This window comes from Corylus avellana, chromosome ca5 (genome assembly GCF_901000735.1).
Source record: "Corylus avellana chromosome ca5, CavTom2PMs-1.0".
Taxonomy (NCBI): Eukaryota; Viridiplantae; Streptophyta; class Magnoliopsida; order Fagales; family Betulaceae; genus Corylus; species Corylus avellana.
In genome coordinates, this window is record NC_081545.1 from 33554072 (window position 1) to 33575030 (window position 20959).

At 35.4% G+C, this 20959-nt stretch overlaps 2 protein-coding genes across 2 annotated transcripts; both read left to right on the forward strand.

Moving 5' to 3' along the window:
• Window positions 1-1389: 1389 nt before the first annotated feature.
• Window positions 1390-8931, forward strand: LOC132180838 (CRM-domain containing factor CFM2, chloroplastic; the record flags this gene model as incomplete). The annotated part of the gene is given in 14 exon segments (XM_059593809.1): window positions 1390-1945; window positions 2682-3210; window positions 3285-3415; window positions 4489-4803; window positions 4888-5044; window positions 5193-5485; window positions 5885-5944; window positions 6072-6128; window positions 6220-6315; window positions 6654-6911; window positions 7005-7227; window positions 7679-7809; window positions 7915-8166; window positions 8467-8931. Coding segments are annotated over 13 exon segments (3028 nt in total), but the record flags the coding sequence as incomplete, so codon positions are not given.
• Window positions 8932-16512: 7581 nt separating this feature from the next.
• On the forward strand, window positions 16513-20959 carry LOC132182200 (ferredoxin-thioredoxin reductase catalytic chain, chloroplastic-like; the record flags this gene model as incomplete). Its single annotated transcript, XM_059595388.1, has 5 exons — window positions 16513-16734; window positions 17049-17161; window positions 18692-18741; window positions 18893-18964; window positions 20902-20959. Coding segments are annotated over exons 1-5 (399 nt in total), but the record flags the coding sequence as incomplete, so codon positions are not given.

Genomic DNA, 20959 nt, shown 5'->3' on the forward strand with positions numbered 1-20959 from the left:
AAAAGGTTTTCTGACAGAGACCTAGAGAGAGACACGTCTTCCCCCCTCTAAGTCTTCCAGTCCTACAACCCTTATCTCTCTATTGTATATCTCTCACTCTCACACCTCTCTCTTTATCCACCCTCACTCCGTCTCATTTTTCGCATATCTCACTTAATACGTTCATGAATAATTATAAGCGAATTTTTATTATTTTTCTTATCTTTAAATAAAGATGCTAACTTAAACATCAAGAAATTTTCGATCACAACCGAAGACCTTCTAATCTTATTTTTGTTTTACAGGACCTCATTACAATACATAGAGTCGTTCAGAGCTTGGCCATTAAAGAAATTGCTGGTAGCAAATTGTTCTTAACCTGAAATCGCTCCATCAATGGTAAAGTATAAAAACCTCAGAATTGAAATATAATGGAGAACTCACCTCATCATCACTGTCAAAATAGACATCATCTCAACTGAACAAATATGCGACACTAAAATAGAGATCAAAATTAATATTTCAAACATACACCAGTAACAATCCCCATTAATACATGTCACGAGCAGAAGGAGAGGTAAATAACACCTTCAATGAATCAACCATGGCGCTAAACTTTGCCAATGTGATTATTGTTAAAGCGTTAATTAAATAATTAAATTATTTTTTTTATCAACTTAAACTTTTGAGATAAATAGTGATTTAAATGGTATCAGAGGTAAATGTCATGAATTCGAACATTAATTTTGTCATTTACCTTATTTCAATTAAATATTTCAAGTGTTTAAAATAGAGTTTGAGCCTACATGTAAGAGATATTAAAAAATTGATTAAATTTATATTTTTCTATCAGTTTAAGCTTTTATAATAAATGATAGTTATTAATTAGGAGCATATGACATTAGTTATTGAGAATCGGAAGAATATAAGCCTACGATTGAACTTAAGGTTCGGTCAAATTAAATGCCTACTGCTACTAGGGTCTTAAAGCTGTTTATGAAGGATTGAGATTTTCAACAATTTTGCTGTTTAAATCGATAGTAATTTATGTAATAAACCCACATTTGCTAGCAATTTGGATACAAATGATTAGAAATGATCAAATGAAAATCCGTTTTGGACAAGAACGGCACGCACGTTTCACGTGATAAAAAGATATGAAGTGGGTCGTTTGTCCGTTAAACAGTTGGTAATCGCTCGCATTTAAACCCAAAGCCTTACCCTCCTCATCCTCACTCGCACAGCACTGCCTCTGCCTCTGCCTCTGCCCCATGAAATGTTGCTTCCTGTAACTCATCTCTACCCCTCGCTCCCCTCAAAACCCCCAATAGACCAATCACCTTTCCCCTTCACCTTCTTCCCGTCACCGCTCCCTAGAACCCCCAAGTTCCTCATCCGAAGCTCCGCCTCGGCCTCCGACGCCCAAACCCATACCCTCCCCAAATCCGCCATCCAACGCATCGCCGAGAAGCTGCGCACTCTTGGCTTCACCGAAGACACCCCGAGCCCAGGCCCAGGTTCAGGCCCAAATGAGAACTCTGCTGGAGAAATATTCATCCCTCTGCCCAACCGGTTGCCGAGACGCCGGGTCGGGCACACAATGGATACGAGCTGGTCCACGCCAGAGAACCCGGTTCCGGAGCCGGGCACTGGTACGGCGATAACGAGGTACCACGCGCTGAGGAGGGAGGTGATGGTGCAGAAGGTGATGGAGAGGAAGGAGAGGAAGGGGAAGGGAGAGGAGAGTGCGCCGACGCTGGCGGAGCTGAGTCTGAGTGAGGAGGAGCTGAGGAGGTTGAGGAGGATCGGGATTGAGACGAGAAAGAAGCTGAAGATCGGGAAGGCCGGGGTCACAGAAGGTATCGTGAACGGTATTCACGAGCGGTGGCGGCAGACCGAGGTCGTCAAGATCGTTTGCGAGGATCTTTGTAGGTTGAACATGAAGAGGACTCATGATTTGTTGGAGGTTAGGTCCATTTTTCCCTTTCGGATTGTTCACTGTTTTAATTTGCTTATGACTTTGAATTTGAATTGAGCACTGTTGAAATATGAATTAAATGATAATGATGATTTTTTATTAACTGGTGATTTTACGTGTTATTGGAATAGTATTCTGAATTTGAGTACCGACTCTATGACTTTACTAAGTTTTTGGAATGACTCGACGCTAGTGATATGACAAGCAATGTGTTTTCTTGGAATTTCGGACACTCTTTCTTGTTAAATATTTTATAATTACTGGATTTGATCTGTTAATTCTTGAATTAAAATCAAATCGATTTATTTATTTATATTTTATGTTTTGAAGCGGTGTCCAGGCTGAAGATTAATTTGATTGAATCAGAGCTTGTTCCGGTAGGCAATGTGGGAATGTAGGGGGTTTAGCTAGTATTCTTGGGTGTAGAGTGGCATCTTTGCCAATTAAGTATTTGGTCTTCCTCAGGGTTAATGGTAATTTGAGAGGAAGTGAAAGCTGTAGAGAGACTATCTCGAATGACAAAACTTCATTTATATTTTGATTACCTGTTTAAATGCGGATGGGGTTTTGTTTTGATCATTAAAGAATTTCACAGTATGCGTTTACTGAGTTTGACATGCAATAATCACTTTAGTTAGATTTGTGATATCCACAATTAAATTGTTAGAATATGAGGTTTATGTCGTGTAGCTGTCTGAATTTGGTTTTGTTCTGACATTCTCAGAGGAAAACTGGAGGTCTGGTTGTTTGGAGGTCTGGAAGTAAGATAGTGTTGTATAGGGGGGCCAATTATAAGTATCCTTACTTTTTATCGGATGAGGTTTTGGAAAATGACAACTCGGCTGATGCTTTACTGGATTCGAACATGGATGATGGAGGACATAATAAAAAGGAGAGCTACTCATCCAGCATAAATGATGTAAAATCTGCTGCAACAAGTCCTACCAAAAAAATGTCTCAACCAAAATTAATACAAGGTGTTGGTATGCCAAATCGAGTACGATTTCAACTGCCAGGTGAGGCACAGCTTGCAGAAGAAGCTGATCGCTTGTTAGAGGGGTTGGGCCCACGTTTTACTGATTGGTGGGGATATGACCCTCTTCCTGTTGATGCTGATCTTCTACCTGCCATTGTTCCTGGATACAGGAGACCTTTCCGCCTTCTTCCATATGGTGTGAAGCCTATATTAACAAATGATGAAATGACCATTTTAAAAAGACTTGGTCGACCCTTGCCATGCCACTTTGTGTTAGGTGAGTTTGGCTTCTGATACCACAACGGTTATAGCTGGTCAACCTAAACTTACTGACTTTTCTCCTTTTAACAGGCAGAAACAGAAATCTTCAAGGATTGGCTATTTCCATTGTCAAGCTCTGGGAGAAATGTGAGATTGCCAAAATTGCTGTTAAGAGAGGAGTACAGAACACTAATAGTGAGATGATGGCTGAAGAGCTGAAGGTTGGTAATGATGTGGAAATATTTTTAAACTTAATATCTTTAAATTGCTCTTACCTTAATTATGTTTGATGCATAATATTTTTTCTTAAAAGTAAAATATGTTTCATGATGCATAATTCATGGTCATTTTATGTGACTGGCTAATGACTGAAAAACTTACAGTCCAAACAGGTTAATAGGATAATCTCCGACAGATATGCTGTCAAAAAGTTTTTTGTTAATGTACGGCTCTACTAGCAACACTAGGAAAATGGTTACTGATTTTGGTATCCTTCCTTCTGACACATGTTCAATCTCTTCCATGTGTTATAAAACTTCACTTTTTTTGTCTCAGAATGCTGGTAAATAACAGGTTTCAAATGATTTATCAGTGCTTCAACAGTGATCTGTGGCTAGGCAGTGGACTATACGTGACAGAAAAACCAATGAGTGATAACCCATCCAATATTTCAGTGCCAGTGGACATTTTGATGCTTCATTACAGAGGAGCATTCTCTCACATTGACCAATCCATGTTCATTTTGGAATTTTCAGAGTCATTAGAGCTTCAATATCTGGCATATTGATACAGCAATGGCCTTTCATTTATTTTAGTTTTTTGATGATGCTCTATGTTTTTGCAATTCTTGGTTCTCTGGAAGAGTTCCAACTCTTCTTAAAGCTTGTGCATCCAAATTATCTTAAGAAAGTGCAATCAATGTGACTATATTTCTAATTTCAGCTCCCCCCCCTTTTCTCCCATTCTATAAGTAATATTTGGTGTTGTATTTAAAAGAATCAATTTGGTGGCTTCAAGTCATCTTTTTTCATACTGAAATGGAGTCTTCTTTGGTTTGTTTTTCCCGGTAGCGAGATAAAAATAATTATTTTTGGGCACCTTAGGCAGCATCTTAAAATCCGTTGACTTAACCACTCTGGTTTTTCGACTGTATTAAACAGATTTATTATGCAAAGATAATATTTGAGTCAGTCTACTCATTTGAAAACTTCTTGTGGAACTTTATTCTTTATAACATTTTTATTTGGATAAAATATCTTTACGGACATCTTTTAAATAAAGACAATTGTTGCAGCGGCTGACAGGAGGATCACTGCTTTCCCGGGATTCGGAATTTTTTGTCTTATACAGAGGAAAAGATTTTCTGCCACCTGCGGTTTCTTCTGCAATAGAAGAGCGGAGGAAGCATGGAATTCATGGGGAGAAAGAAAGGACAAAACATAGTACTTCCGCAACAACCACACTGGAGCTTAAATTTGGGAATACAGAATGTGGTTCTGAAAGTGAACTTGATGGGGCCAATGACGAGGAAAGGGGTCTCCTCTCAGAAGAAAGAAAGCTAAGGTCCACAGAGGCAACTATCAAGAGAACTAGCGTCAAATTGTCGATGGTATGAGTTGTTAAGGTGCTACAGTTGGCTACTTTCTTGTCCCATTGTTTTTCATGTTACACACAGCATCTTTCTCATGGATAGGCATTAGAAAAGAAAGAAGAGGCAGAGAAACTTCTAGCAGAGCTTGAGAAGGCAGAGGTCACCCAAGCACCTGAAATAGATAAAGAGGGTATAACTGAAGAGGAAAGATATATGCTAAGGAAGGTTGCCCTGAGAATGAAGGCTTTCCTACTAATGGGTGAGTTTTGCCATCTAGTGTATGTTATTTTAAACTCAGACGGCATGCAATTTTTTCTTTCTTAAGACTAAACTGAAGGGCATATGCAAACTGCTTGAAATATCATACAGAAGTGGGCCTTGCTAAGCATATTCTCTTCCATACTCAGGTAGACGTGGGGTTTTTGATGGAACAATTGAGAACATGCATCTTCACTGGAAGTACAGGGAACTTGTGAAGATAATATCTAAAGAGAGAAACTTTGAAACTGTTCACGAAGAAGCACGGACCTTAGAGGCAGAAAGTGGTGGAATATTAGTGGGGGTTGAAAGAGTGAACAAGGGTTACGCAATCATCATGTATCGTGGAAAGAATTATAAACGACCTACTTCTCTAAGGCCTCAGACACTCCTTAGCAAAAGAGAAGCAATGAAGCGCTCTATAGAGGCACAGCGCCGTAAGGTAAAATTGGCTAGGCTATCTTTCTATATATATGTCTGTCAACCAGTTTTTATTCTCAGTCCCTTCCTGGACTCCAAAAAAAGAATAGTAAAATTTAGGAAAAAAACCACCTCCCATACTCATAGGGAATAGAGATGCTCGGTTGATCTATTCCATTATATTGTAAAGTAAAAGAGTCAAAGTACAAGGCAAAACCCTATAAAGAGGCGATTAGGATTGATTGTTTGGTTGGGATTTTGTTAAAAGCTTCCAAGGGGACATGTCAATTTTAGGGACCTGGGTACAGGCTTGTAATACATTACAACATGGATCTTGACTCAATTTAGGCTTGTTTATCTTTGGGTTGCTAATATTTAACCAACCATGATATTTATTACTTTTTCCTGCTTTGTCATGCAGTCTCTGAAACTTCATGTTTTGAAGCTTACTAAAAACATAGATGACTTGAAACTTCAGTTGGTGAGTTATCTTTTTTCTATGTTCTCATTTTATTCTTTTTTCATGGATTTTTGTTTTTGTTTTGTTATTTCTATGCCGATTTACCCAATCTTGTTAAGGAAAATTATGTATTATTTTCTTGATTCAGGTTAAAGACGAGGAGGCAAACAATAAGCAGTCAACTGATGAACCGAGACAAAAATTTGTGAGCCATCTTATGTTTTTGTTAATTTTGTGCCCTTTCGCCCAACAAAAATTATAATTTGAGGTGACTTTCACATTTCGAATTAAATTAGGTCAAAGAGGATATGGACAGTGTGGAGCCAGTTGAATGTTTGAGTTCGCATGCAGAATTTAAATCTGGTCCAGCAATTCCTGCAGAGAACACAGAGGTGAGGGGTGTATTGATAAGATCTTGGATATTAAAGTTATGTACTAAAATTGTTCGATTTATATTTATTTGTTTGTATTTCTAGGTTTTGCATGTAAGTCGTACACGTTTTCAGATCAATGGTCCAACATGATGTGTTTACCATTCCGTTTTATATAGTTGCATTAAGAACCGCACGCCAGTTTTATAGGCATCTTTTTTCAGTGCATGTGCATTGAAATATGTCCTTCTGATCTTGTATAATATTTATTAGTATACCAACCAACTGCTGGTATATTGCAACTTAATATGTTCATCTAAAATGGCATCTGAAATAGTTGTTTGGTGTGATTACTTTAGGCTAAGGTCAAACATAAAGCACATTCAACTTTCATGAAATTAAATGATGGCATGGATGCTTCAATAAACAGTCCCCAAGCCACTCAACAGGATATACCGATTGGTATCCCATCAACACCTGAAGGGGATGTAACTGATAAAGTTGGTGGAGGATTTTCATCTGAATCAGTTAGAAAAGAATCCCATGCAAATTTGTTCAAGGATATGAATGGTGAAGTTGGAACTGCTGTCTCTACATCTTGTCCTGATAATTTTATGGTACTATAAAAGAATCCTTAATCCTTTATATATTTATTTGGGTATTTTTTTCTCTTCTAATGAGGGATTCGATACTGTTTATGTGGACTTCAGTCAGAAGGAATGAGCTGTCCTGCAGTAGTTCAGCATTGTGTTTATAATAACAAAGCAACAGCGTCATCAGTTAAGTCAGCAAAAATTAATTCTGAACCAGTTCCAGTAACGGTAGAAATTGGATCGAAGATGCCTCGCAGAGCTTTACATCTTTCCAATAAAGAGAGGCTTCTTCTACGAAAGCAGGCCCTGCAGATGAAAAAACGCCCGGTACTAGCAGTAGGTAATTTACTCTCTCATTTACAGCTCAGTTTTTCCTCATTATTGCCTTCTCTAACTTCATATGGGGGTTGGTTATTCATCATTATCGTCTTAGCTGCTTTCTCCTTCAGTTTTTTGTTTATTCAAAATTGTTAATTTTTGGCATAAATTTCTGGAATTTTACATGAAACTTGGTCAACAGAATGGAGATGTACTTATCAAAAACAGAATGGAGATGTACTCAGCATTCCTAAATTTAGTTGCTTAATAAGTCAGAAGAAGAGAAGTGTAAACACTTGAAACGTTTTTCCACTGTTTTGGATTTGGTAGATGTTAATTGGGAAATTTCAAATTATAGAAGAAATTATACATTTTCCCCAATAAGATTCCTTTGCTTTCTTGTTCATTTCCTAGCAACTAATGTAATTATGAACAACTTATCATTTTTGAGTAATTTTTGCTGCTTCTACTAGGGAGAACCAACATGGTCAATGGTGTTGCAAAAACAATCATGGCGCACTTTAAGAAGCATCCTCTTGCTATAGTGAATGTCAAAGGTAGAGCAAAAGGAACTTCAGTCCAGGAGGTGGTTTTTCAGCTGGAGGTGTGCACACCCATGTTCCTCTTCTTTTCGTTTACATTTGGATTAACCAGATTGGCTTAAAGTTTTCATCCTTTTCCCGCTTCTTTCTCTTTCTCTCTCTCTCAGCAAGCAACAGGTGCGGTTCTTGTCTCTCAGGAGCCTAGCAAAGTCATACTTTACAGGGGTTGGGGGGCAGGAGATAAACCTTTGCATCCGGAAAAGAAGAATGCTAGTGACGCTGGGAAAAAGGGTGAGACTCAGCCAACTGTCTCTCCTGAACTCTTGGCAGCAATCAGACTGGAATGTGGGTTGCAGAGTTACGACGACAAGGAAGAGCCAAGTCTATAGCCTGGAATTGAAGCTTGTAATGTATCCATGGTATTGCTGCAACCATCTATCCCATGACTTCCCCTACTGTGAAATACTCTCTGACAATGAACCAATGGTGATAATCAGAGTAATGATATTTAGTAGACTATTATACAATTGCTACAAATTTGATAATATGGCAATGAAAATTAATTATTAAATCAGCACTTATAAAAAAAAAAAATCAATAACTAATTTTCATTGCCATGTCATCACACAATCGTATAGTAGTAATATTGCTCTGATAAAATACTTCCCCCCCCTTCCCTTCCCTGGTGTTGGATAAAGTGCTTTAATCAAATTGTACAGGATCAAACCAACTCAGCCGTCAGCAGGTTCAACTAGGGAAGATGCACATACACGCACATACACTTGTCACATGTCAAGTCAGCAATGTTCATATTGGCTGGGGTTCTACCGGACGCTTGTTCCGGTCTGCTTACTTGTTTCAGTATATTCAATCAAGAAACAAGATGGAGAGGTGACATCTTACAAATGATCAGGGATCATGTTGCTCTTTTTGGTTACTGCTTATTCGCTGTATCTGATTCTGCCCTCTATGTATGCCGGTTATATGCTGCAAGTAGAGAGGGAAATGCCCTCGTGACATCTCATGTTGATATTGTAACATAAGAATCCTTGATTTGGCTTGATTTGAGGTTCAAAACCAAATTATTCTAGGTGGGTGCAATAAACCTAACACCCACCCTTCTATGTTAAGATGGGCCATGATTCTAAGCACGCTGGCGTGCTTAGCATGCCAGGCTGTTTTCATTTTTTTTTTTTAATTTTTTAAATATTGAAAAAAAAAAAAAAAATTTGCCGGCGTGCACTTTCTCTTATACTTCAGCCGGTTAAGATAAGTGGGCAAGGAAAAAGAGTTGGATGCATGCCATTGTGTTTCACGAGCTTAACCCAAATCATGGTGGAGAAAGTGGTGGATGTTGCTACTAAAATGGGTCTGCTCTATTTTATGGTTAGAATTTTAAAGTTTGTGTATTTAACGGTGTACATGATGTCAATGTTGACATGTCTTTTAAAAATAATAGTTCATCATATGCATCAATAAATGCACTAATGCACTAACTTTAAATCATGACCATAGAGAAGACCCTTGTTGGTTGCATGTAGATGGAGAATGTTTATTAATTAATAATTTCTTGTGATTATAAGAATCAAACCCCAAGTTCTCAACCCAACCCCCCCCCAACATGTGATTCATTTACTAGGCTGGAGGTATAGGCAACCATGGAGAGGTATAACTACGCAGCCATGGAGTGACCTCCTGAGATGAGCTAGGGGTGACAATTAGTGGTTTGGATTGTGTCGGAGTTATGAACATAAGAGTACAAATTGTGTAAAACTTTGACCACATCATGAGCTCTTACATATTATTGTTGCAGCATAAATGCCTAGTCAAACAAAAAGGACTTCTGATTCTAATTATAAGAAATGGGGCCTCACAACAGAAAAACGTTGAATTTTGGGGTTTCGATGCAATAAATGAAAATCTTTGAAGTTTCTTTTCTTACAGGTTACAAGACCCTATTTTGTTGGTTTCAGGGGAAGAAAGGGCCATAGCCTATTATTATTATTTCCTCCACCTATATTGCTTGCAAGTGTCGGCCAGTACATGTTTTGCAACATTACAGCCCCACCTTTCCCGCGCACCCCCTTTTTTGGAATTTTATTTTTAAGATGATATAAAATTTATAGGAAATGGATTGTATAAATTTTTAATCATATTTTGAGTATGTAAAAAACACGTACTATATATATATATATATAAAACACGTACTATTAAAATATAGCACTTTTAGATATTGAATCAGAAAAAAGATGAATGCTAGGCTTACAAACACATTTTATAAAAAAAAAATTTACAAACTGATGTGGCACACTATAATTAGATATGAGATAAATTTAAATTCTGAGAAATTCAATCATGTTGTGCCACATCAGTTTGTAATTTTTTATTTTTTATTTTTATAAAATGTGTTTGTGCGCCTAATATTTTCCTTAGAAAAATATTTACCCAAAGGCTCGATGCAAAAGTCACTTTTTTGTTTTACATCTTTTTTTTTTGACATGTCCGCACAAGAGGGCGGAGAGGGATTCGAACTAGTGACCTTCGCTTCATTAAGCGTGGTTTCAGCCGATTGAACTACTTCTTGGGGTTTACATTTTAGTTTACTTTTCAAGTCAAATTTCTTCGATTTGCTTTTTTGTTGGCCAATATATAGTCAAATATAACATTAAAATAAACACAAAAGTTGAGTGAGCTCGTGACTTTAACTGGGCCCGAGTCTCCATTAATTTCAATATATATATATATATATATATATTCAAAAAATGTTACTCCTATTATTATTATTTTTTTTAAAGTTAATTTCTTTTTGAGTACTGTATAATATTAAAATTATATTTTTATTTTACAATGCTGATTTAGTAGTACTCACAAATTATTGGCTTATTCTTGTTAAAAAAAAAAAAAAAAAACCTTTAACTTGGTTGGGACTGCCATACCAACACTATATAATTAAAATAAAAACGCGATATATAATATTAATTATTAGCATTGACATTTTATTGGACTCACGAAATTGGAACTCCATATTATTATTCCAAGACTCATTTTCTTTTTATGCTATATTATACATTAGAGACGGTCCAAAATTGATTGGAGCATTTTCTCATCACTAGTAGTAGTAGTGTTTTACTGTGTTATAATATTAGTTAATTGATTAGATTCATTTTTTCTTATCAACTTAAACTTTTTTGACAATTGATAATTTAATTTGGTATTAGAGCAAAGGTCTTGTAGTTCAAACCTTATCTCCGTAATTCACCAATTGAATATTCTATGTGTTGGACTTCACTTATAGAGGGAGAGCTCATACGAGAAGATAAATATTAAAATATTAATTAAATAATTAAATTTATCATATTTCATCATGTTAAACTTTCAAGACAATTAATAATTTAATAAGAATATTTTACTAAGAGAAAAACATATTATCGATCATCTCAATTGCTTGAGAATAAGGCACTCCTATATGAATTCTTGTCGACCTTCACAAATCATGTGTATTTGTTGTGTTAAAGTATTGATTAAATGACTAAATTTTTTATTTTTTATTATATAAGCTAGTTTTTAGAATAAGTTATGATTTAACATATATTTAAACAAAGATTCTAAGTTTAAACTTTGTTTTTATTATTTACCATCTATTTAATTAAGTTAAATATTTTACCATTTGAAATAAGTAATAAGTAATAATATAACAAGTTAAGCAGAGTAGGACTTGCATGTTGTAAACCAAGGGATCACAATCTTACCAATGTCTACATGTATATGTAACATATCCTTTTGGAAATTACAAATTTTAATCATAAAATTGCTTTGAAAATCAACAATCTCAGCCATATTTTTGCCTTATTTATCTTTTTTTCTTTTTTTTTTATTGGCTTTTTTCTTTTCCGATGAGAATTTGATATATATTAGATATATAGTTGTCTTGTCAGCCCTACTGGAACTTCACTTCACACGCGCACTGATGTGGGTTGGAGCTAGCTCTTCAAATATATATATATATATATATATATATATATATATTTCTCTAAAGTTTTGGGTTTCATGATTATCATCATTCACTCTCTCTCTCTTTTAGATCTCTGACACAGCGCGCGCGAGAGAGAGAGAGAGAGAGAGCACAAAATACCTTGAATCTCCTGCCTTTCTTTCAACGCCAGACCCAACAGCAATCATCATGTCCTCTGCGCACCTTCTCCATCGCCATCATTGTTCCCACACCACCCTCTCTTTTGCCCTCCTCAACTACCCCACAAGCCTCAAGGCATCATCATCATCATTTCCACCTGCACGAAAGAGAAGGAAGAAAAAGAAACAGAAAGGTCAGAAACATCGTCGTCATCATCATCACCATCATGGGTTTGCAAAACAAGTCCTAGCAATTTCTTCATCGAGCTTGCTTCTTGGTTTTGAGTGAAGGGTCTTCTCCTTTTAAGACTTCCAAAGTCTTTGCTTTTGGGGAATCAAGCATCCTGGTCCGATTCCGATCATAATTTGCTTCACCAAGCAAATTAATTACTCAACTTTTTACCTATATATCTTCTCTTTCTTCCTTTTGCTTAGCTAGTTTTAACTTTATGGTTTTCTTTGTTTTTGGTTTTATTTTAGGTTTTTGAACAACTAAGAAGTTATGGTCTTTTATGTGTTCTCCTTTATTTGTTTATGTGGAAAACTGTTCTCGTGCAACTTAATGCACTTGTCTTAATATATCGATCCACTAATGTTTGAAAGTGTCTCTAGTTTTTACTTTTCTGAGAGATTTTAGCTTGATTTTTTTTTTCAGTCAGATCTATCAGATTAATTTACTGAGATATATACATGTTATGGTTTGGAATCTTTGCACTTCTTATGGAAATCTAAGAGAATCCCAATTACCCACGTAGTGTTGGATTTTGAATGCTGAAAACTTTGGTGCCATGCAAACTAGCTTCTCCATGTTGATGATAGGATATTTCATTTACTGTGTTTCTGTTTCTGGATCTATTATATATATAGCTTATTAATTCGGTTGATTATATTAGTAAGTAAGAGAAGGATTATTAATACTTGGAATATTTGAATCAAACTTTCTGGCTATACCTGAATCTATTATCATATGTAAGCAGGGATATATGCGCAAGTGAATGCGTAAGAAACACTAATTAATTAATAATGCTTATATTTTCCTTTTTTCTTTTTTTGGGGTGGCCAGGGGGGTTGTCAGTTTGGTTGAGTGAGATTTTGCACTATAAACAGTGAGTAAATGATAAAACAAAGGAGAACAGAAAAAGAAAAGAAAAGATAAAACAAATATCTTCTTGGAGCATCAAGTAGGGCTCTCTCTTTCATGTGGAGTGTATATTTCTGATTGATGTCAATAATTAGGTGGTGATGATTTGAATTATGACCTTAAAACTTGGATCTTTAGTACTTTCTAGCTAGGTTGACAATTGTGCCAGACTTATATGCTGGGAGAGAGCACTTTTGATTCATATATCTTAGCTAAACGGATCCATTACCTGTATGATAGCTAGGTACAGACTACTTTAACTTGATTATGATATTTCTCTCTCAAAAAATGCTGTAATTAGATGAAATTGATCCTTAATTAAGATTTATTTCACTTGACAATGTTCATATATATATATATATGGGTTTAATCTTCGAAAGTTTCTCATTAATTAATGGTTTTATATGCTTGGAAATTGTGATTTGATTACTAATATGTCATGAATATATATCATCCAAGATGGTGCTTTTTGCGTGTCTCTAAATTCGTTAGGGCATGCATGCAATGTACTAGCGAGTTGATTAGTTTGTCAGCATGATTACATCTATATCGATCTGTTCTTGTCGGGTCAATTTAGGTTCTTCATGTGTGTTTATAAAAGCAAACCAGGTGGTGCACATATATAGTCATGGAGAAAAAATGGCAAATGTTCAATACGATGATTGATCAAAAAAGTGAAGGAATCATTAATCAATTACAAAAAGTTCTCAAAAAGTTTTAATCAAAGGAGTCTATAGGGTCTTTGGAAATGAATTTGGAAGGCTGGCAACATACTGTACGTCTTTGAAAATTGAAATTCTGATTTCTTGTTTGACTAACACTCTCCATTATAGGTTTAAATTTTTCTTTAATAAGTTAAATAAAATATTGCAAAAATTTAAACCGATTTACTCAGTTAATTTAATATTCTAATTAACGTATAATCCTTTATTGAATATGGCTAAAACATGCATGATTTATCACGTACGTACCTTATTGTATTGGAATGATCCCTGATCAGTACTTGTTGTATCTATATATACTACTTGTTTCAATTCTTCTTCAGTATTACAATGAAAACAAAATATAGATCAAGCACTAATGCTAGAAATTATGCACGCTTTTATTATATCACTATCTCACGTGACAATGTAAAAGAAAAATTAAAAATTAATTGACGCCGTCACGTCTCAAAGATGAATTAATAGTTAGATAAAATTAATTAAGTGTGGTTTTTAACTAGCATTACTCTTGGGTATATGCTTATGCTGTGTGATTAGATTTTACAACATATATGGAAACTCTTCCATGGCGTGAGAGAGTACCCATGGGACAGATTGATGTGCTGTGAACCTTAAATCGTACAGAATTGATGACTTTTTATCCACCTTTGTTGATACTGCAACGAAAATGGAAGACTTTTTGGCACATGAGATTTGTCCTAGCTATTTCAGAGGAAGCCAATTCACCGTATTTTCGAATATTCTTTTTGGCAAGAATTTGGAACCAACCGAGCCAGGTTACACTTTCTAATTAATAATTATTAATAATAATAATGAATTTAAAACGTAAGTGTATGTGTGTGCAGTAGTTTTTAAAAGATTAATATTTTAGTCCAAGTTTTTTTTTATGAAAAAAGAAAAATAATGAAATTAAATGTCGACCATTGATAAAAAAAAAACTATAATGCGCGCACTTAACACATATACAATAGTTTTTCTTTTATCAGCACCTAAGCCAAATCTTTTAAATTAAACTACCATTTTTATTCAAATTGATTTTCAAACAAAACACTTTTCACAATTTTTTTTTTCTTTTTTTTTCTATTTAATAATGGGACAAGGGTTACAGGGGAAAAAACAGACGAAACAAAGTGAGTTCCCCAATGACAAAACTCAAATGGAAAGACAATACATTGATGAAAATAGAAATAAACAGTAGACAATGGAACAAAAAAAGGATATAGGCCTTTCTAAGGGCCGCACGAAGCGGTACACAAAGGCAAAATGGGTCGGTTAGAAGCCCCATACGGCAAAGGCAACAATAAAGGAAGTATTGCTGAAAACCGAACGGAATCCGGGCATGTAAATTCGATATTCAAGGCAACCACCACCACACTTTTCACAATTTTATTTAAAAATTCAAGTTTGGCTTGCAAATTCGCTGGGCATGTGGATAAACATTGTTTCCCACTAGTAATAAGAATGGGCATGTAATTAAAAAAAAAATTACATGAAATTAAAAGTCAAATTTGCTGGTACAAAGAGGGTTAGATTGTTGAATAAGTTATTGTTCCTAAAAAATTCAATTGTTTGGTTGAGGGAATCACGGCGATTAGAGGAATTTAATTCACCTTCAAAATCAAGCAAGCATGGATTTAGTCCAAATGAAGGAAATTAAGCAAAATGAAGGGCTTGCTGCTTTTGACCATGTGATCATAAAAATTGTAATAAAAATAAAAAAAATAAAAAAAATTCAAAGACACAGATGGTTTGGTCGCCGGTCGGGATCCTTTTGCAGTTGGATCTCTGAATTATTCACTTATTAAAAACATCCTATAATGGACAAAGCAATAAAGGCTACTAGTCCTTCAACCCCAGGACATGATCCCATGTGATTCTGATCAGCTCCTCTCTTTTCATTCCCACGTCTCCAAAAACTAAGTGGTTATAACTAAAAGTCACTCCCCTCGATCTTAATGTTGGTGAATGGCTGAATGCTGATACGTATAGACTTGTATAAATAAATCTATAGCCTATTGCTCTCAAACTCTTTTGCAATCATTCTTCCATAGCCATAAAGCTCAAGTTCCCATCTCCCAAGCCCCCCTTCTTCTGGGTCCTAAAGAGCAGTTTTTTTTTTTTTTTTATTCATAAAGGTGGAGCCTCGGAGCTTCATAATTGAAGCAGCTAGCCTATTTGGGTTCCATTCTCAAATACACACTATCAGCTTGCATAGCATAGCTAGGTAAGACCAAATTTTAGAATCAAGTTTACAAATTGTCAAATTCAAAAGATTAATGCTTGTCCTCAACGCTCATTTTATATCGATTAATGGGACGTATTTTAAGTAATTAATTTAAATAATTTTTTATGTTAATTACTTTAAAAAAATAACTTAAAATACGACACATCAGTAGGTTGAAAATGATACAAATTTTCAATTTTGATGATTCTGAACCTAAATTGCTCGGATAAATTTGTCAAATGTCTCTTTATCACATCCGGACACCAATGCAATTATCCATTGGCCCAAGATTTTCGACTCTTTTTAAGGATTGGGTTCATTGTTACTTGTTAGGATATTTTTGGTCAAAAAAGATTAGACGTGAAACGTGGCATCACAAACCAAACTACACCTCAAAAGCAGGCCCAAGGCCCAACAGAGAGCACCGGGTGGTGTGTGTAATTCCTAGGCCGATATTCACAACGAGTGGCGGGCATTGCTTTAACCAAATCATAATATCAAAATTACAACACAACCTAAATATTAAAAAACAAATCTGCAAAAAATAATAATAATAATAATAAAATTCACAGCCTTCTCTCTCTCTCTCTCTCTCGCTCGCTGCTCTCGCTCTCGCTGGGTCACAGAGAAGAGTTGTGCTTTTTGTTGCAGTAATCGTAGGCCATGATGACGCTTCAAGCTCAAGCTTCCTCTTCCTTCACCATTGGCATTTCGTCATTCACGTCCCCTCTCGGGCGCTCCCGTCACCGTTTTGTCGTTCGAGCCCAAGGTAACCAATACCGCCTCGTTTATTTATTTATTTATTTTAAATTTTTGATTAATTGCTTAACCTAATGGCCATGCTTTGAATCTAATTTACACTGATTTGGAAGTTCTTGTATTAAAATTCCACTTCATCTTCGAGCTTATTTATTGATATTTAATTCAATTTTTAGAGTAGATAGGTTTTTTTTTAGTGTGTAATGTTCAACACAAGAAGTTTTCAATGTTAAATTGTTGATGGAAAACGGGAAAAAAAAAAAAAAAAAAAAGGAAAGGGAAATGTTATATTATTAAGGGAATTTGAATTGGTGGTTGTTTCAGTGGAACCTTCGGAGAAGTCGGTGGAGATAATGAGGAAGTTCTCCGAGCAGTATGCGCGGAAGTCGGGGACGTACTTCTGTGTCGACAAGGGAGTGACTTCTGTTGTTATCAAGGTATGTGTCGCAACTGGATCGAATTTGCCGTGCTATTATGAAGATTGATATTGTTAGAATGTTAGATAAATGATTAAATTTATCATTTCTTATTTACTTAAGTTTTTTTGGATGACTGATGATTTTGCAATTTGCGTGATATCGGAGAGAATTCTTGAATTCAACCGTAATTCACCTCCCATTTCACATAAATATTTCACGTATTGAGCTTTAGATTGAGGGAGAATTTGAGCTCACACATGAGGAGAGGATTAGAATGTTAATATAATGATTATATTCACAATTAGTTTACGTTTTTGGAAAAAAAGGGTGATTTAATAGATAATGAATCCATGTGTTTATTTTCTCATTTGTGTGTGACATTATTCATCAGTATCTGTATTTTTTTTGTTACTTCATTTGAGGGTTGAATCTAGCAAATCGGAATGTAATTTAAGGACTTTTCAGTTTGAATAATAGTGCGAATGGCAACAAGATTTATGTAAGACTGTAGAATAAGACATATTGCGTTTGACGAATGCCAGAATATATTTACGAGATGAGGATTTTCCTTAGCCTTGTGAATTATGATATCTTGTCGATAACAAAAGGAGGTTTGTCGTTACAAGAACTTGTATTTGTTTTGCTTTTAGCAAAGAAAAACTTGTATCAGTGTCTTACCATTGATTTGCTATCAAGTGTCAAGTTTTGTGTTTACTTTAATGTTCAATTTTGTCTCCTGTTTTTAGAATAGAGATTCTGTTTGTGCCGCCTACCTACTCGAATCTCAGGACAGAGCCAAGATTAAGGGGTTTTATTCTCTCGGATAACCCTTCCAGTCCCTTCAAATTTTGATTCCCCTCTGCAGTCTGATGGCCCTTCACCTTCAAACTTGTGTAACTTAAGTTCCATCAAATAATTTTGAATGATGATGTATGCATGCATAATAACTACTTATTAAGCACACGAGCATAACATCATTGGTGAGAGGGAGGAGAATACACCAAATTGTAGTCTGTTTTTCATCTCCCAGGTCTATATATGTTTATATAAATGTTGGAGCAGTTGATGGTCAGAACTTTGCTTGTTTGTGTGTATATGTGCTTCTCTGCGTGTGCATGTGTATACTTTTTTTTGTAAAATGATTTGTTGGAATCAATCAATTAATTATCTATTAAACGGAAGATGGAGTGACAACTTCTTGTTCTACTTTGAGTGTAATTGTTCATTCCCTGTTAATATAGGGTTTTTGCAAAATCTAGAAATTGACTTCCATTGAACAATTTGATAGATCTAAATTGTAGACTTGGAAGACTTGGTGTGACCTGTTTTGTTGGATGGTGAAATAGTTAGATTTGTGCTTGATAAGAATGCACATGATTAAATATGATGCATATATTTTCCAATCTGATTTTTTAATATTAAACTCACCTCACTATTTGTTGCTCTTCTTTGTTTCAGTCTTTCCACTGCGTCTACCTTTTCTCTTAATTTTGGGAACATTAGTTTGATGTAATATTTGCAAACGAACTTATCTTCAAATTTAAACAGGGCTTGGCTGACCACAAAGATTCGTTGGGTGCACCACTTTGCCCTTGTCGGTAAATATTTACTCTTTTTGATTCTTGTTCTTTACCAGATCTTCTTCTCTTTGTCGCATGCGTCCATTGGAACTCCTAACTGTTTCATAAGTTCAATATTAGTTTTTATTCTTTCATGTCATAATCCAAGTATGCGCTTATTTTGTTTCAGGCATTATGATGACAAACCTGCTGAGGCTGGGCAGGGTTTCTGGAATTGTCCATGCGTTCCTATGAGAGAAAGGTAGATTATTGTTATTATTTTAAAATAATATGCAACAAATTGAGACACACACAATTATTTTGTACGTTGTAGATTTGTTTTTTAACATAGTTGTAATCCTTATGAGCATAAGATTGTTGGTACTTAGTTGATGAAAGCAAAGGTAAACTTCCTGTGTTTTTCAAGGATGATTGCTTGCTGTTGCTAAACTTCCAATGGGGAGTTTTGACTGTGCTTGTTATGCAATAAAAGAGCTTGATGGGCTGGCATAGAATTTATGGCGATAATTTTGAATATTTTCGCCATTGGAATTTTGAAATTGAATTAGTAGTTGCAGTTCACTTGTGAGGTGTACTTTTAAACCTTAGGTCAGTGAGGACATGAAAATTAAATAATGTTGGTAAATGATGATATGTTTCCAAGGAGAAGTAGATTTTTTTTCCCCGTGTTCTTTTTTGTCTAAAAGAAAGCATATCTTGGGATTTTTGGGTTAAGAAAAGAAATTGGTACTGTTTATATCTAATATCTATTGACATGCGCACATTCACGCACGCGCAAACTAACTTTATCTAGGATATGTAAAGCGTGAGAACCGTTAGAGAAGATATAATTGTATTTACCAGTACCGAAGGTTCACCTTAGGTTGGGTCAAAGTCTCTGGCCCGACGGCATGGAGTTTGGGTTAGTCTATCTACAAGGATGAGTAAGACAAGACATGATTAGATCTATAGAAATGCAACTGCATGGAGTTAGGTAGCTTGGTGGTTTCCTTTTGTGCCACAAAACACATTAATTCACTAGTACTCTGGATGTCAGTTGAGCTAGCAAAGGAAGATAATTTTGTCCAATTAGCTTACAGAAGATGTACACTTAGATTTAATAGTGAGACAGCATATATGTAATAAGAAGAGTTTGGAGAAAAAAAATGTTGATTTTAGTTGAATTCTTTGCAGAACCATAGCAGTTTAAGTTCTTTTGGAATTAGTAGCAGTCATAGCCAGTGGAGGGTTTTAGTCATTAGTATTATTGGGCTCAGTAAATTGTTAGCTGGAAGGCTTACCTTAGAGGAAGCGAAAAAATTTCAAGTCAAACAAATCTTCCTGTTGAATTACTACTTACAGCCACTCATTAGCTGTCCCGGTTTGGGATGTGGGTGGCTGTGGGTGGCAGCATGTATCAGACTTTCTTGAATCTTATTGGAATGCAGATTTGCTCCAAGTAAATTTAAATGCCAATAATTTTTAATGTCAGCTGAATATTGTGTATGTGGGTGAGATATTTGTATGGCGTCATAGAATTCATACAATAATTTGTATCTTCTGTTTTTGTCAGAAAGACAAAGTCAGCTTATACTATATGAATTTTGACAGAATCAAGATTTATATTCTTCTGTCATTGATAAACAATTTGTTGGACAATACTTAACAGAGTTAGCACAAAATATACAGATTCTGAAATCAATACTGTAATTAAGCAACCGTTTGCCTCTATGGAAGGCTTGCTCTGGGCAGGTTTTGGATCACTTACAATACACGGCTCTACGAAGGAAGGGGCCGGTGGGTTAGGAATGTTTTCAATATGATTTTTTTTCTGTATTTGTTTGATGAATATGCTAATATATCTCATGTCTAAGCCATGGGTGCTCTGTAGAGAGTTCATAAACATTTCGAACCCGATATTGGTCTGCCATAATGTCTTTTCCAGGAATTAGATGACTGCTTGAAAACTTGCTTTCTGCTGAAATCTCAAGAATGGATTTAACTAAATGGTAAGATATAATGCTGTTAAAAGATAGAAGTTGCTTTTTCTTGAACATGGCTTGAGAATCGCAAGTGTATCAACTCATCTAAATCTCTAACATGTGAACTTGCTAGCTATTACAGATCATCATTTGCTTCAACTCATTATATATGTATATAAATCTGGTTTTTGGAACTAAAAAATGATTGCCTTGTCAGGAAGGAGTGCCACTGCATGCTCTTTCTCACTCCCGACAATGATTTTGCTGGCAAGGAG